The sequence below is a fragment of the Tetrao urogallus genome, assembly GCF_951394365.1.
Source record: "Tetrao urogallus genome assembly, contig: scaffold_283, whole genome shotgun sequence".
NCBI classification, from domain to species: domain Eukaryota; kingdom Metazoa; phylum Chordata; class Aves; order Galliformes; family Phasianidae; genus Tetrao; species Tetrao urogallus.
Genome location: NW_027638982.1, coordinates 1 through 14,429, shown reverse-complemented (window position 1 = coordinate 14,429; position 14,429 = coordinate 1). Strand labels below are relative to the sequence as shown.

Genomic DNA, 14,429 nt, shown 5'->3' with positions numbered 1-14,429 from the left:
GCGGCGTGCACCTTTGCAGAGACGGTGCTGTGCGAGTTGGGCAACCCCTTCAAACGGAACCAGAGGGTGAGTGCTGCCCTGGAGCAGGGAGAGGCTGTAGGAGGGGGGGGGTCCCTACCACCCCACGCCCATGGAGGGGGGGGTTGTTGCAGGCAGAGCTGATCATCACCTTCGAGGCCATTGGCATCACGCTGGACACGCGGGAGGTGGCGGTGTGGTTGGATCTGTCCACGTGAGTGGCTCCGTTCTGGGGTGTGGGGGGGAGAGGATGGGGCAAATGGTTCTGGGGGGGGATGCTGGGGTCTCCCGTGTTTGGTGGGGGAGTGCTGGCGTTGCATCCGTCAGCACTGATGCTCTGGGAGAGGCTTGATGTGGTGGGGTTGTGGGCAGGGTGGGGACATGGGGATGTTAAAGGGTGGCTCTGAGGGGAGCAAAGGGATGGGAAAAAACAGCACTGGGGGGGACCTTGGGGTCTCCTGTGCTTGGTGGGAACGTGTTGGTGTCACATCCATCAGTGCTGCAGCTCTGGGAGGGGCTGGAGGGAGGAGTGTGGGCAGGATGGGGCACCCTGGAGTGGCACCCTGGAGTGGGGGGCATTGCTGGGCGCCCTGGGGATGCCAGAAGGGATGGAGGGGAGGGGGAGGGACGTTGGCTTCTCCTGTGCTTGAATGGAAATGCATCTGTGCATCCAGCACGCATACATCTGCTTTGGTGCCCTGTAAAGGGCGGGGGGCACAATGCACGCCGAGCTGGGGGGCACAGGGATGGCAGCAGGCACTGACCTGGTGCACTGTGTGCAGGCAGAGCACGCAGGACGACCTGCAGCCCGTGCTGGCCCAGCTGCTGGTGGATTACAGCCTGCAGTCCTCGCTGAGCGTGTGAGCGCAGCCCCCGGCCCCCGCACAGCCCCATCTCACAGCACTGCCTCACGCTCCTCCCCTTCACACCCCCACCCCCCACATTGTCCCCAGAGCCCCTGCACACCTGCAGTCCCACTTCAGCGGGACGGTGATGGGCGAATCGGCCATGCGCAGTGAGCAGGATGTGGGCAGCCTGCTGGCCTTCGACTTCCAGGTGAGGCTGGGGACATTGAGGGGGGAGCAGTGAGGGGCTGGGAGGGCCCCTCGCTGGCATGCAGCCATGAGGTGTTACAGAGTGGGCATGGGGCAGGATGGGGCAGGGATGGGGTGGGATATGGGCAGGATAGGACAGGGGATTGGGGAGGGATGAGGATTGGGGTGGGACAGGGCAGGGGATGGGATGCAGCAGGGAATGGGGATGGGAAGGGCAGGGAATGGGGCGAGAATGTGGCATGGGATGGAGATAGGACAGGGCAGCACAGTCATGGGCGTGGGATGGCATAGCATAAATTTGGTATTGTATAATCTGAATCCAGTGCCACCCCCACGTTGTTCCCCACAGGTGATGACTAAGGGTGAGGCGTTGGGCACGCTGGGCACCATCGTGCTGGGCTTCGAGTGGCCCTATGAGATCCCCAATGGCAAATGGCTGCTGTACCCCACCGAGATCCGAATCAACAGCAACGGCACCTGCAGCCCCCCCGGGGGGGTCGTCAACCCCCTCAACCTCACGGTGAGTGGCTACCAGGTGGGGGTACCCATGTTTTGTGTTGGGTTCGGGCTTGTTTTGCTCGCCCTGTGCCATGGGGCCGTGGCCACACTGATGGCTTTTGGGGTTTTGCCCCCCCCCCTCCCCCTCACCATCACTCAGCTGCTGGAGGATGGGACCCCCACCCGGCACCGACGGGAGCTGGGGGGGGCTGAGCCTGGAGAGCCCCCCATTACCTTGGCCACAGGCAAGAAGGCGAAGTCAGAAGTGCTGCTGGTAAGTGAGGGGGGCTGCAGGGGGAAGGTTGAGGGCTGTAGGGGGGTGCTGGGGGCTACAGGGGAGGGCTGCAGAAAGTGGCTGCAGGGGCTGGTGGGGGCTGCAGAGGGGCTGAGGGCTGCAGGGGGTCTGCAGAGGGTGGCTGGGGGCTGCAGGCATATGCGGCAAGCTCAGGGTGCAGCTGGGTGCACAACTGCTGGCTGCAGCCACTGGGAGGCAGCTGTCTGCTGGCAGAGTGCTGTGAGCAGCTTGGACGTCGTGCAGGAGGCAGCCTGCAGAGCCAGCAGCTGTTTGCATGCACTGACCGTGCAGCAGTGTGTGCATGCAGCAAGTTGGGGCTGGCACGTGCAGCTCTGTGCGTGTGCAGTGACCCCAAACTGCACATCTGTGTGCAGTGCCCTCACGCTGTGTGTGTGTGCAGTGACTCCATGTTGCAAATCTGTGTGCAGTGATCCCAAACTGCCTGTGTGCAATGACCTGAAGCGTGCAGTGACCCCGAACTGCACATCTGTGTGTGCAATGGCTTCAAACTGCACGCGGTGACCCCAAAACTGTGCAGTGACCCCAACCCACACGCAGCGCACCCCAAGCTGCATTCACATGCACTTCCCTCACCTCCCACCCCCCCATCCCTACATGGGGCAATGTGGGGTGGTGTCCCCCCACTTCCCCCTCCCTCCACCAACCTTGAGGTCCCCTCCTGCCCCCTCCTAGAGCTGCTCCCAAGGCACAGCACGCTGCGTTTGGTTCGAGTGCCCGGTCCCTGCAGCGCAGCACCCCACAACCTTCCGCGTCCGCGCTCGAGTGTGGAACAGCACCTTCATCGAGGTCAGTGCTGCAAGGGAGGGGGGGGGGGGGGGGGATTGAAGGGGATTATTTGGGAGGGATGGGGGGAGTTCAGCCCCGTCCCCACGGTGCTGTTGTCCCCAGGAGTACCGCAGCTTCGACCGGGTGAAGGTGGACGGCACCGCCACGCTGTTCCTCCGCACCCACGTCCCCACCATCAACATGAGGAACCACACGGTGCGGGTAAGCAATGGGGTAGGGAGGGGGTCTGATGTGGGGTGGGGGTGAGGGGCAGCTCCCCATGTGCCCCCCCCCCTCATCCCAATTGCCGTCACCAGTTCTCAGTGGATGTGGACTCGGAGCTGACGGAGGAGCAGCCGCCGCAGGTGGCGCTGTGGTTGGTGTTGGTGGCGGCGGCGGCGGGGCTGCTGCTGCTGGGGCTGATCATTGTGCTGCTGTGGAAGGTGAGAAGGGGGAAGGCGACGGTGTGCCATCCCACAGCCATATCCACCCCGTGCTGTGCCACCCCGTATCCGTGCTGCGCTGTGCCATACGTGTGCCCGTGCTGCGTCATCCCACGCCGATGCTGTGCCACCCTGTGTCCATGCTGTGCCATTCCCTGCCTGTGCTGTGCCATCCCATGTCTAAACCTGTGCTGTGCCATCCTATGTCTAAATCTGTGCTGTGCCATCCCATGCCATCCTATACATGTGCCCGTGCTGTGGCATCCCGTATCATCTGTGCCATGCCATCCCATATTTGTGCTGTGCCACCATAGCCTGTGCTGTGCCAGGAGCTGATCTTTACGAGTCTTTTCCAGTTTGGGGGATTCTAAGGTTACACAATGCCAAGCTTATGCCTTGCCATCCCATACCCATACCTATGCTGTCCCCATCCCATGGCACATCCCACCCCAATCCCTGTCCCTTCCCCATCCTGCCCCATTCCCTGCTGCATCCACATCCCATCCCATCCCATCCCCTGCCCTGTCCAGCCCCATCCCGCCCCGTTCCCCATCCTCTCCCACCCCGTTCCCCATCCCATCCTCTTTCCCTGCCCCATTCCACGCCCACCCTCTGCTGTTCTACCCCCTGCCCTTCCTGCAGAAGGAAGGGGTGCAGAGCTGACAGCCACACCAAGGGATGCTCGGGGATGGTGAGCGGTGGCAGCACCTCCAGCATCCCCCCAACGTCATCAGCCCAGTGTGGCACCTCCGGGGACAAGGGTGGGGTTGGGGGTCCTCGAAGGGCGCGGGGTCCCCGAGGTGCCCTGAACCGCGTCCCCACCCCCCCAACCCCCCCGCAGTGCGGTTTCTTCCGACGGGCCAGCACGCGTGCAATGTACGAGGCCAAGGGGCAGAAGGCGGAGATGCGCATCCAGCCGTCGGAAACCGAGCGGCTGACGGACGACTACTAACGGGGGTGGGGGGGGGAAACGCAGCCCCACTGCACCCCCCGGCGCCCGCGCCGCCCGCCCGGTAATGCCCCGCACCCGCACGGGTGGCACCTGACGGCCTCTTCCTCTTCTTCCTCTTCCTCTTCTTCAGCCTCTCCACTCCTTGCCCTGAGGGCACGGGGGGGGAGGGGGAAAGAGGGGGGGGTGGTCCCGGCTCTGCTCTCTCTCTCTCTCCCTCCCCGGCTCTGCTATTCACCACTCCGGAGCCTCTTTCCGCCGCCCCATCCCCCCCCACACACACACACGCCACCGCTTCATTTATATTTATTTTCCTTCCCCCCCCTCCCCTTCCACCCCGCAGTGTGACTTCTTCCAGCGGACTCGCTATTACCGGGTGATGCCCAAATACCACGCGGTGCGGATCCGACAGGAGCAGCGCTACCCGCCCGCCGGCCCCCGGCGCAAGAAACACTGGGTGACGAGCTGGCAGCAGCCAGACAAATACTACTGACCCCCGCGCCCCCCCGCTCCAAGCCCCCCGCCCCGGGACGGGGCAGCGGTGGGGGTGCGGTGTGATTTTGCACAAGCACAGCATCGCTCCTTCCCTGCGGCTTGCGTGCTCCTTGCACACCTCTGTGCCTCTTCCACGCTTGGGGGCGGGGGGGGGGGAGCCTCGTGTTGCCCCCCCCCCTCCCCTCCCTCAGCCCCCATTGGTTCCTCCTGAGTGCCTTCCTCGTGGTCCTGTGCTGACGCTCTCCCCCCTCCTGTGGTGGCTCCCCGCGGTGGGACGCGCTGTTGCACGTGGGGACGAGTCCTTGCACATGGGGACACGCTCACTGCCCCCCCCGGTGCACCCTTTTCCCCCCCCACACACACACACACACTTTGCCTGTGCGCTGGGTTTGGGGTTCCCCCCAGCTTTGTGCTATGGGGGGGGGCTCGTGCCTTCCTCCCCTGCTTCCTCCTCCTCATCCTGCACCTTCAGCCCTTGCTGGGGGTGGGTGCAGAATGGGAGCTTGTCGTGCATCCCCTCCCCCCCCACAGCAGCTGCAGCCCCCATGGGGGGCTCTGGGGGCTGCCCCCCAAATCCACACAGCTCTGGGGGTTAAATTATTCCATGTCTCTCTGTGCGTTTTTGTGTCAAGCCCCAGAGTGGGATCGGTACTGGGGTTTGGGGGGGGTGGGTGGGTGTCTGTGCCCCCCACCTCGGCCCATGCTCACCCCCTCTGCTGGGGGCTAATAAAGCCTCGCTCTGGGATTTGTAACCTCTCATCTGCCCCTTGTCTGCTCCGGAGTGGGGGTGAAAAGGGGGAGGTAAAAAGAGGGGGTGAGGGGGAATGGATGCCCCAAAAGGGGAAAGGGTGTGCCAGAAGGGGGGGGGAAGAAATACCCTGAAAGGGGAAATGCTGCAGGCGAGCCGTGACAACAGTCCCCATGCATGGGGCAGAACCACCACCACCCCCCGTGGGTTTAGGATTGAGGGGAGTCATGCGGTGTGTGCGGGACCGGGCGGCTTAAACCGTGGGAAAAGGGCGGTGGCAGCGCGATGGGCACGAAGGGGTTAATAAGAATAGGCGTGGTCTGACCATCAAGGGGCGGGGCCAGCTAAGGGGCGTGTCCCACGTCAGCCACGGCTGCAAGGGCGGCCGCTGATTGGCGGAAGGGCGGTGATTGGCAGAGCGGGGGGCGGGTTGTTTGCGTGCGGCGGGGGGGCGTGGCCTAAGGGCGCGGGGTCAGAGGGGGGGGCGCGGGCGCGGGGCCGGGGGGCGCGGAGCGGCCATGCGGCTGCTGCGATGCCTGCAGAAGCGGGCGGCCCTGGCCGGGGTGCCCACCTACATCGAGCACTTCAGCAAGTTCTCGCCTTCGCCGCTCTCCATGAAGCAGTTCTTGGACTTCGGTGAGTACCGCTCCTCCCCCCCCCTCCTCCCCCCCCCCCCGCCCCCAACCCCGGTGACGGCCACCCGGATAGCGCCCCCCCTACCGGGGTACAGCAGGAAGAGAGGGCAGCCCCTCCTCCCCCCCCCCCCCCCCCCGGCCTGTTGAATTCGCCGTGTCCGTGTGTCCGTGTGTCCGTGTGTCCGTACCCCTCTGTCCGTAAACAGCCGGTCCGGGGTGGGGCTGCCCGGTGATTTCCACGCCCCCCCGCCATGGGCACGACCCCCCCCCCCAGGCGGCCGCCATCCCTACGCCGGCAAACACCGGAGATAGGGGGGTGGTCCCCAGGTTGAGACCCCTTCCTCCCCCCCCAGCGGTTAAGCTCAGGGCCGTATTTACCTGCCCTGCTGAGGTTGGCAGCCGGGTTCCTCCTCGCGTTCTGCCCACGTCCCCCTGCCCGCGTCCCCCCGAACTGCAGCGCTGTCCCCTGGTCCCCATTCCCTGGGGTCTGTCCCTGTGTCACCCCCCCCCCCCCACCTCCCCGTGGGGTGAACCCCATCTGATGGCACCCAATGCCCTCATCCCCTATGATCAAGGCACACTGGTTGTACTGGGCTGTACTGGTTCTCTCCTGGGCGAGCTGCCCCCCATGCCCTCAGTGCTCCCAATACTGGAGGAAGGTCTATGAGGAGCTGGGGGGGGGGGGGGGGGGGGCTCATCCAGCTGCAGGGCTGCTGCTGACCCCCTCCTGCCTCCCCCCCAGGCTCCAGCAATGCCTGTGAGAAGACATCCTTCACCTTCCTGCGGCAGGAGCTGCCCGTGCGCCTCTCCAACATCATGAAGGAGATCAACCTGCTGCCCGACCGCGTGCTGCGCACCCCCTCCGTGCAGCTGGTGCAGAGCTGGTGAGCAGAGAAGCGTGGGGACATCGCCCCCATCGTCAGCTGCTGGGTGGCACCGGGACGGGTCCCACCGTTGGCACCTGCTGTGTGTCCCTATGGGTCCCACTGCAATCCCCCACAGGGCTCTGGTCCTACTGCCACCACCTGCTGGGTGTCCCTGTGGGTCCCCCCATTGTCGTTTGCCCTATTCACCTATAGGTGCCACTGTTGTCACCAGGAGGGGGCCCACCATTGCCACCTGCTGGATGCCCCTATGGGTCCCCCTACAGTCACCCAGAGGGGTCCTGCTGTCACTACCAGATGCCCCTGTGGGTCCTATTGCTGTCACCTGAACGGATCCGTTCCCACTGCCACCACATTTCCCTATAGGTCCTATCACTGTCATCTGGAGGGGTCCCACCATTGTCACTTGCTGTCTGCCTTTATGGATCCCACTGCTGTCACCCATAGGGGTCTGATCCTACTGCTACCATCTGCCAAGTGCCCCCTTGGGCTTCACTGTTGTCACCCAGAGGGATCCCACCATTGTCACCTGCTATATGCTCCTGTGGGTCCCACTGCTGTCACCCATAGGGGTCCCATCATCAGCCAGGTGGCCCCATGTCACTACAGTCACCCAGAGGGATCTCACTGCCACCATATGCCTCTCACTGCTGTCACCCACAGGTGTCTGATCCCATGGCACCACCTGCTATATGGCCCCATGGGTCCTACTGCTGTCAGCAGGGGGGGTCCCACCATTGTCACCTGCCACATGCCCCTGTGGGTCCCACCAAAGTCACCCAGACGGGTCCCACTCCCACCACATGCCAGCCGTCCCCATACATCCTACTGCTGTCACTCAGAGAGTCTTACTGCCACCGCTTGCCATATATCCCTGTAGTTCATATTGCTGTCACCAGGATGGGTCCACCGTTGTCCCCTGCCCTGTGCCCTTATGGATCCCACTGCTTTCACCCAGAGGGGTCGATCCCACTGCCACCACCTGCTAGGTGCCCCTATGGGTCCCTCTGCCATCACTTGCCTGCTGTCCCTGTGGGTCCCACCTCCACGGCCTACACAGATCCCACTGCGACTTCTGTCATTGCTGCCACCTCTGGTCCCCCCCGCCACCGCTGCCAGCTGTCCTCCCCAGCAGGTCCATGGGGTGCTGGTGGGGGTCGGTGGCACAGGGACAGGACACAGACATCCCGCATAGCAGCACCCATCTCTTAGCCTGGGGTGACAGTGGCTGCACGGGGACACGCACAGGGGTCCTCAACCGACGGTGCTGCCCCGTCCTCCTGTCCCTGCTGTCCCTTCTCTCCCCTTGGCCGGGGGGGGGGCTGTGTGGGTGAGCTGGGGGCAGGTTCTGGGTGTCCCTTTAAGGGTGGTGCTGGCAGCCTGGCCCCGCTCCCAGCTCCCAGCCACCACGTGACGAGTTGTTTGTGTCCTCAGCTCTGTGCCAGCACTGCCAGTGGCACTGGGGGGGGGGGAAGGGGGGGGCAGTTGGGGGGTAGCAGGGCCTGGCAGTGCCCCTCTGTTCAAGCACACGTATGGGAGGTGGGCAAATCGCTGTGACCTCCTGGAGGAGGCTCTGTCTCTGCTGTCCCCATGGTTGCCATGCTGTGGGCTGGGGGCACGAGCACGCATCCCCCTCCCCATGAGCACAGGGTGGTTTAGTAAGGGGGGGTGCTGAGCCCCTGTCCCTTTGTCGGTGTCCCCTCCGTTTGGGGTGGCCGTGGGGTGACCATCTCCTCCTTCAGGTACGTGCAGAGCCTGCTGGACATCATGCAGTTCCTCGACAAGGATCCTGAAGACCAGACCACGCTGGGGCAGTGAGTGTGGGGTGACCCCCCACCCCCCCCTGTAGCATCACCTCTGGCACCACAGCCCCGTTTTGTATTCTCCTATGGGGAGAATACCACCTATGGGAACCCCCATCCCCCCCCCCCCCCCAACCCCAGCTGCCCCACACTCCGTATCACCCCTCAGCCCCCCCACCCCCTCAAACCCCCACTCCCAGGTTCACCAATGCTTTGGTCACCATCCGTAACCGCCACAACGACGTGGTGCCCACCATGGCACAGGGAGTCATCGAGTATAAGGACGCTTATGGGGACGACCCGGTGTCCAACCAGAACATCCAATACTTCCTCGACCGCTTCTACCTGAGCCGCATCTCCATCCGAATGCTCATCAACCAGCACAGTGAGTGTCCCCACCTGCACCCCCCTCTGTGCCCCCCCCCTCCCGATTCTGTTGTCACCTGGTTGTGCCCCACCAGCGCTGGCCGTCCCCAGAGCATCCCAGTGCTTCTGAGCATCCCATTCCCACCCCTGCTGTCCCAGTCCTGCTCTGGGTGTCCTTGCCAACCCTGAGCATCTCTTGTCACCCCCTGCGTCCCCCCCCGCCACCATCCCTTAGGACCTGAGTGTCCCCACCAGCCCTGGACGCCCCCTGCTTCCTGACATCAGCATCCCCCAACCCTAAAGGTCCCTGAGGTCATCGATCCCAAGCATCCTGCTGCACCCTCAGGTGTCCCCCCAACCCCCAGGTGTCTCCTCTCACCCCTATTTGTGACCCCCCCCCCCCCAACCCCCAGGTATCTCACCCCTATTTGTGACCCCCCCCCCAACCCCCAGGTGTCTCACCCCTATTTGTGACCCCCCCCAACCCCCAGGTGTCTCCTCTCACCCCTATTTGTGACCCCCCCCAACCCTCAGGTGTCTCCTCTCACCCCTATTTGTGACCCCCCCAACCCCCAGGTGTCTCCTCTCACCCCTATTTGTGACCCCCCCCCCAACCCCCAGGTGTCTCCTCTCACCCCTATTTGTGACCCCCCCCAACCCTCAGGTGTCTCCTCTCACCCCTATTTGTGACCCCCCCCAACCCCCAGGTGTCTCCTCTCACCCCTATTTGTGACCCCCCCCCCCAACCCCCAGATGCCCCCTTCCCAACTTCCAGGTGCTCCTCCCCCCCCCCATAGGTGTCCCCCCCATCCCCACATGTCCCCTGCCCATGCCCCAGCACCATGCCCTGCCCCATATCCATCCCCTGCCCCTCTACATCCCTGTCCCCCACATTCCCACCCGCCATAAATCCACCTTTGGGCATAGATGGGTGCAGCGGAGGGTTGAAGGGGGCAGATCTGGGGGTCCTACAGGGATGATATATGGGGTCCTACCCCCCCCCCCCTCCCTGTGCCCCCCCAGCACTGCTCTTTGATGGCGGCACCAACCCAGCGCACCCCAAACACATTGGGAGCATCGACCCCCACTGCAGCGTGGCCAGCGTGGTGAGAGGTGTGTGGGACTTTGGGGTGTGAAAGTATGGGGTGGGGGGGGGGGTCAAAGAGGAAGAGGGGGGGGAGAGGCCTTTCCAGCAGCTCAGGGTCTCTCTGATCTCCCTGCTGTGGGATCTTTCCATCCGGGAGCCATCTGTGTCATGAGTTGGGTCAGCAGGTCTGCATTGGGGTCCAAAAATGGGGTCCAAAAATGTCCATTGGGGGTCCAAAAATGTCCAAAAATGAACTGTTTACAGGGGGGGGGGGATGCAAAAAAAAAGGAGCCCCCAAACCTGATGGGAACCCCCCTCTGCATTGCCTTCTGCAGACGCCTACAACATGGCCAAGCTGCTGTGTGACAAATACTACATGGCCTCTCCTGACCTGGAGATCGAGGAGGTGAACGGTGAGGGCTTGGGGGGGGGGGGGAGGTAGGGGGCGTCCCTATAGGGAATTGGGGAGGGGGGAGAGGGGGGATTTTGGGGTGTTGGGGAGGGGTGGTGAGGCTGATGTGTGCCTTGCAGCCAGCAATGCCCAGCAGCCCATCAGCATCGTCTACGTCCCCTCACACCTCTACCATATGCTGTTCGAGCTCTTCAAGGTGAGGCTGCAACTTGGGGAGGGGGGGTTGAGGGGGTGGGTGGGGGGCTGGGGGGTGTTTGGGGTGGGGAGAGGGGGCTGCGGAGGTGTGCAGGGGGTGTATGGGGCATTGGGGGTGTCTGGGGGGCAGGGGGGGTGTCCAATAGGTGTCCGATGGGTGTCTGGGGGGATTGAGGGGGGGGGGGGGGGTCCACAGGGGGCATCCAGGGGGTGTCTGGGGGGCGTCTATCTGATGTCTGTCTGCTGGGATGTTTAATGGGGTGTTTGAGGGGTGTCTGATGGGTGTCCTGTGGGTTGTTTGGGGGGGGGGGGGTCTGGTGGGTTTCTGGGGGGCGTCCAGCAGGATGACCAGTGGGTGTCTGGGGGGAGGGGGGGGTCTCATGAGGTGTCCAGTGGGGTATTTGGGGGTTGGAGATGTCCAAGGGGTGTCTGGTGGGTGTGTATGGCGGGATGCCCAGTGGGTGTCCAGTGTGATCTGCAGGGGGTCCCTAAAGCCCCCTGCCCATAGAACGCCATGCGAGCCACCGTGGAGAGCCACGAGAACAGCCCCCGTCTGCCACCCATCCACGTGTTGGTGGCCCTGGGACAGGAGGACGTCTCCATCAAGGTGTGTTCAGGGTCACCCCCCCCCTCCCCTGTGGTCCCCCCCCCATCCCTGCTTGTCACACAGGGGCTCGTTGTCACCGTCTGTCACCTCTTGCAGATGAGTGACCGCGGTCTGGGTGTCCCCCTGCGTAAGATCGAGCGTCTCTTCAGCTACATGTACTCCACTGCGCCCACCCCACAGCTGGGGGCAGGGGGGGCCCCCATGGTCGGTGCCCCCCTGGTAGGTGGGGGAGGGACCTCAGGGTGGGGAAGTGGCACTGGGGGGGATTTGGGGATGGCTTGGTGACATCTGGGGGCACTTGGAGTAGCGTGGGGACATTTGGGGGCGTGGGAGGTGGCACTGGGGGTATTTGGAGTCGCTTGGAGTGGCGTGGGGACAGATGGGGACACTTGGGAGGTGGCCCCGGTGACACTGAGGGTCACTTGGAGTAGCATGGGGACATTTGGGGACATGGGAGGTGGCACTGGGAACATTTGGGGGTACTTGGAGTGGCATGGGGACATTTGAGAGGTGGCACTGATGACTTTTGGAGTCACTTAGAGTGGCATGGGGACATTTGGGGACACTTGGGAGGTGGCCCCGGTGACACTGAGGGTCACTTGGAGTGGCATGGGGACATTTGGTAATGCTTGGAGTGACGTGGGGACACTTGGTAGGTGGCACTGGGGATGTCTGGAGTCACTGGGAGTAGCATGAGAACATTTGGGGACATGGGAGGTGGCACTGGGAACATTTGGGGGTACTTGGAGTGGCATGGGGACACTGGAGAGGTGGCACTGATGACTTTTGGAGTCATGGAGGTCATGGAGTCACTTAGAGTGGCGTGGGGACAGGTAGGGACACTTGGGAAGTGGCCCTGGTGACACTGAGGGTCACTTGGAGTAGCATGGGGACATTTGGGGACATGGGAGGTGGCACTGGCAACATTTGGGGTCACTTGGAGCATCGTGGGGACTTTTGGGTGCTTGGGAGAAGGCACTGGAGACATTTGGGAGCACTTGGAAGGTGGCATGGGGACATTTAGGGGTGCCTGGAGCTGTGTGGGCATGGTTCATTTTGGGGCGCTTTGCTGTGACGTGGTCGGGTTTGGGGTTGGCGTGGAGAGGTTTGGGGTCACATGGGGGTATTTTGGGGTGATGGGGGGCATTTGGGGATCAGCATGGTGAGCTTTTGGGGTGACAGAAAGGTCCTGGGGGGGGTCACCACTGGTATTTAGGTATAGGGGTATTTGGGGGCCACGATGGTGAGGTTTGGGGGTGGCAATCGGATATTTGGGGGTTGCATGGGAGTATTTTGGGGTCAGCATGGTGAGGTTTTGGGGTTGCATGGGGATATTTGGGGTTGGCGTGGTGAGGCTTAGGGGTTAAGTGGGGTCATTTTGGGGGTGGCACGGTGAGGTTTGGGGGGGGGGTGGCACTTGGATATCTTGGGGTCACAGGGGGGGATTTTGGGGTTGGCGTGGTGAGGTTTGGGGGTTACATGGGAGTATTTGGGGTTGGGATGGTGAGGTTTTGGGATTACAGGTGGGTATTTTGGGGTTGCAGGGGGGTATTTGGGGTCACCACGGTGAGGTTTTGCAGCAGACTGGGTTCTCTGGGCACGCGTGGAGCGGCGTGGGGACGCGTGGGGTCAGTTGGGTGAGCGTGGGGCTGGCATGGGAGTATTCTGGGATGCCACGTGGACCTTTGGGGCTGGTGTGGGGCCGTCTTATAGGGTGCATGGGGCGGCAGGTGGAGGTTGGGGACTTGGCAGCGACCTCAGGGGATGCGGCACTGGGGTGGCACACAGTCAGCTGCATTCATGCGGTGCCACCCGCGGTGCTGGGGGGGGGGGAAGGGGGGGCGTTTTGGGTGCTGACCCCCATTGCCTGCACCCCACAGGCCGGCTTTGGGTACGGGCTGCCCATCTCCCGCCTGTACGCCAAGTACTTCCAGGGGGACCTGCAGCTTTTCTCTATGGAGGGTTTCGGCACCGATGCCGTCATCTACCTGAAGGTGGGGGCAGCCTCCCCACATCCCTCCCCCTCTGTGGGATCCCTTTGGGGCCGTGCCCATCTCTCCCCTCTGTGCCTTAGGCTCTCTCCACGGATTCGGTGGAGCGGCTGCCGGTGTACAACAAGTCGGCGTGGCGGCACTACCAGGCCAGCCAGGAGGCAGGGGATTGGTGCGTGCCCAGCACCGAACCCAAGAACACCTCCACCTACCGTGTGCCATAGGGTGGGGGGCACCGTCGGGACCCCCACTGCGCCGGCACTCAGGTCCGGGAGCTGGGGGGTGGCAGTGGGGCATTAGGAGAAGGAGGAGGGGGAAGCCCTTGTTGTCTCCAGCCCACCAACCTCAATGCCTGCCCCACGGTGGGCAGCGAGGGCCTCCCCCCCCTCCCCCCCCCCGACCAGTTTGAGCAGCAGCACTTTGTAAACCCCCCCCTCCCCCCCGGCAGCACTGGCTGTGGGAGGGGACCCCCCCACCCCAAAACTCCTTGTGTTGCACTACTGAGCTGTCCTCACCCCTGTGTGCCCCCTCCCCCCCCCTCATACCCCCTAAGGGGTTGATCCCCCCCCCCCCCCAGCATGCCCTGACCTTCTAGGGATTCTGCCCCCCCCCCCCCCAAATGCTAACAGTAAATTGGGTGTTGACTGAGTGCCTGGTGTGGCTTTTTGGGATCTCACACCCCCCCCTCTTTGTGTCTTCCCCACGGCGAAGTCCTTTCTCCTGCTCTCTGTGCCTCAGTTTCCCACCCTGGGGTCCCCATGGGATTGGGGGTGTCATATGGTGGCACCTGGGGGTGGTGGTGACAGGGGGAGGGACAGCCAGGTTTGGGGACAGGAGCTGCTCTCTTCCAACCCCCCCCAACTCCAGCACAGAACCCCCCTTATCCCCTCTTCACCCCACCAGTCAGGCTCACTCTGGTCGCTTTGCACTGGCCCTTCAGACCCTTTTATTTCCTGGGGGTGTCCCATGCCGCCAGCGGGCCGGGGGCTGAATGGGGGGGGGGGGGGGTGATGGGGGTCAGCATTTGCTTACCACACCTCAACTGGGGATGTGTGTCTGGGGGGGGGGGGTCAGGCCATGCACTGTCCTCAGTCGGTGCCGCAGCGCACCAGGGGCTGAGGGGTGGACGAGGGGTGGCAGTGACCCCCCCAGACCCCTTGGGG

The 14,429-nt window shown here is 63.5% G+C and overlaps 2 protein-coding genes across 2 annotated transcripts; both read left to right on the top strand.

Moving 5' to 3' along the window:
- Positions 1–6: 6 nt before the first annotated feature.
- Positions 7–4,537, top strand: LOC306957599 (integrin alpha-3-like; the record flags this gene model as incomplete). Its single annotated transcript, XM_079551083.1, has 10 exons — positions 7–66; positions 153–232; positions 801–878; positions 972–1,074; positions 1,423–1,593; positions 1,732–1,845; positions 2,560–2,673; positions 2,776–2,874; positions 2,970–3,095; positions 4,388–4,537. Coding segments are annotated over 10 exons (1,095 nt in total), but the record flags the coding sequence as incomplete, so codon positions are not given.
- Positions 4,538–6,723: 2,186 nt separating this feature from the next.
- PDK2 (pyruvate dehydrogenase kinase 2) lies at positions 6,724–13,532 on the top strand. Its single transcript, XM_079551082.1, has 10 exons — positions 6,724–6,806; positions 8,549–8,620; positions 8,809–8,993; positions 9,998–10,087; positions 10,397–10,474; positions 10,593–10,669; positions 11,177–11,275; positions 11,372–11,479; positions 13,156–13,269; positions 13,350–13,532. The coding sequence occupies exons 1-10, from the start codon at positions 6,739–6,741 to the stop codon at positions 13,488–13,490; spliced, it is 1,032 nt and encodes a 343-aa protein (XP_079407208.1). The 5' UTR covers positions 6,724–6,738; the 3' UTR covers positions 13,491–13,532.
- Positions 13,533–14,429: the final 897 nt, after the last annotated feature.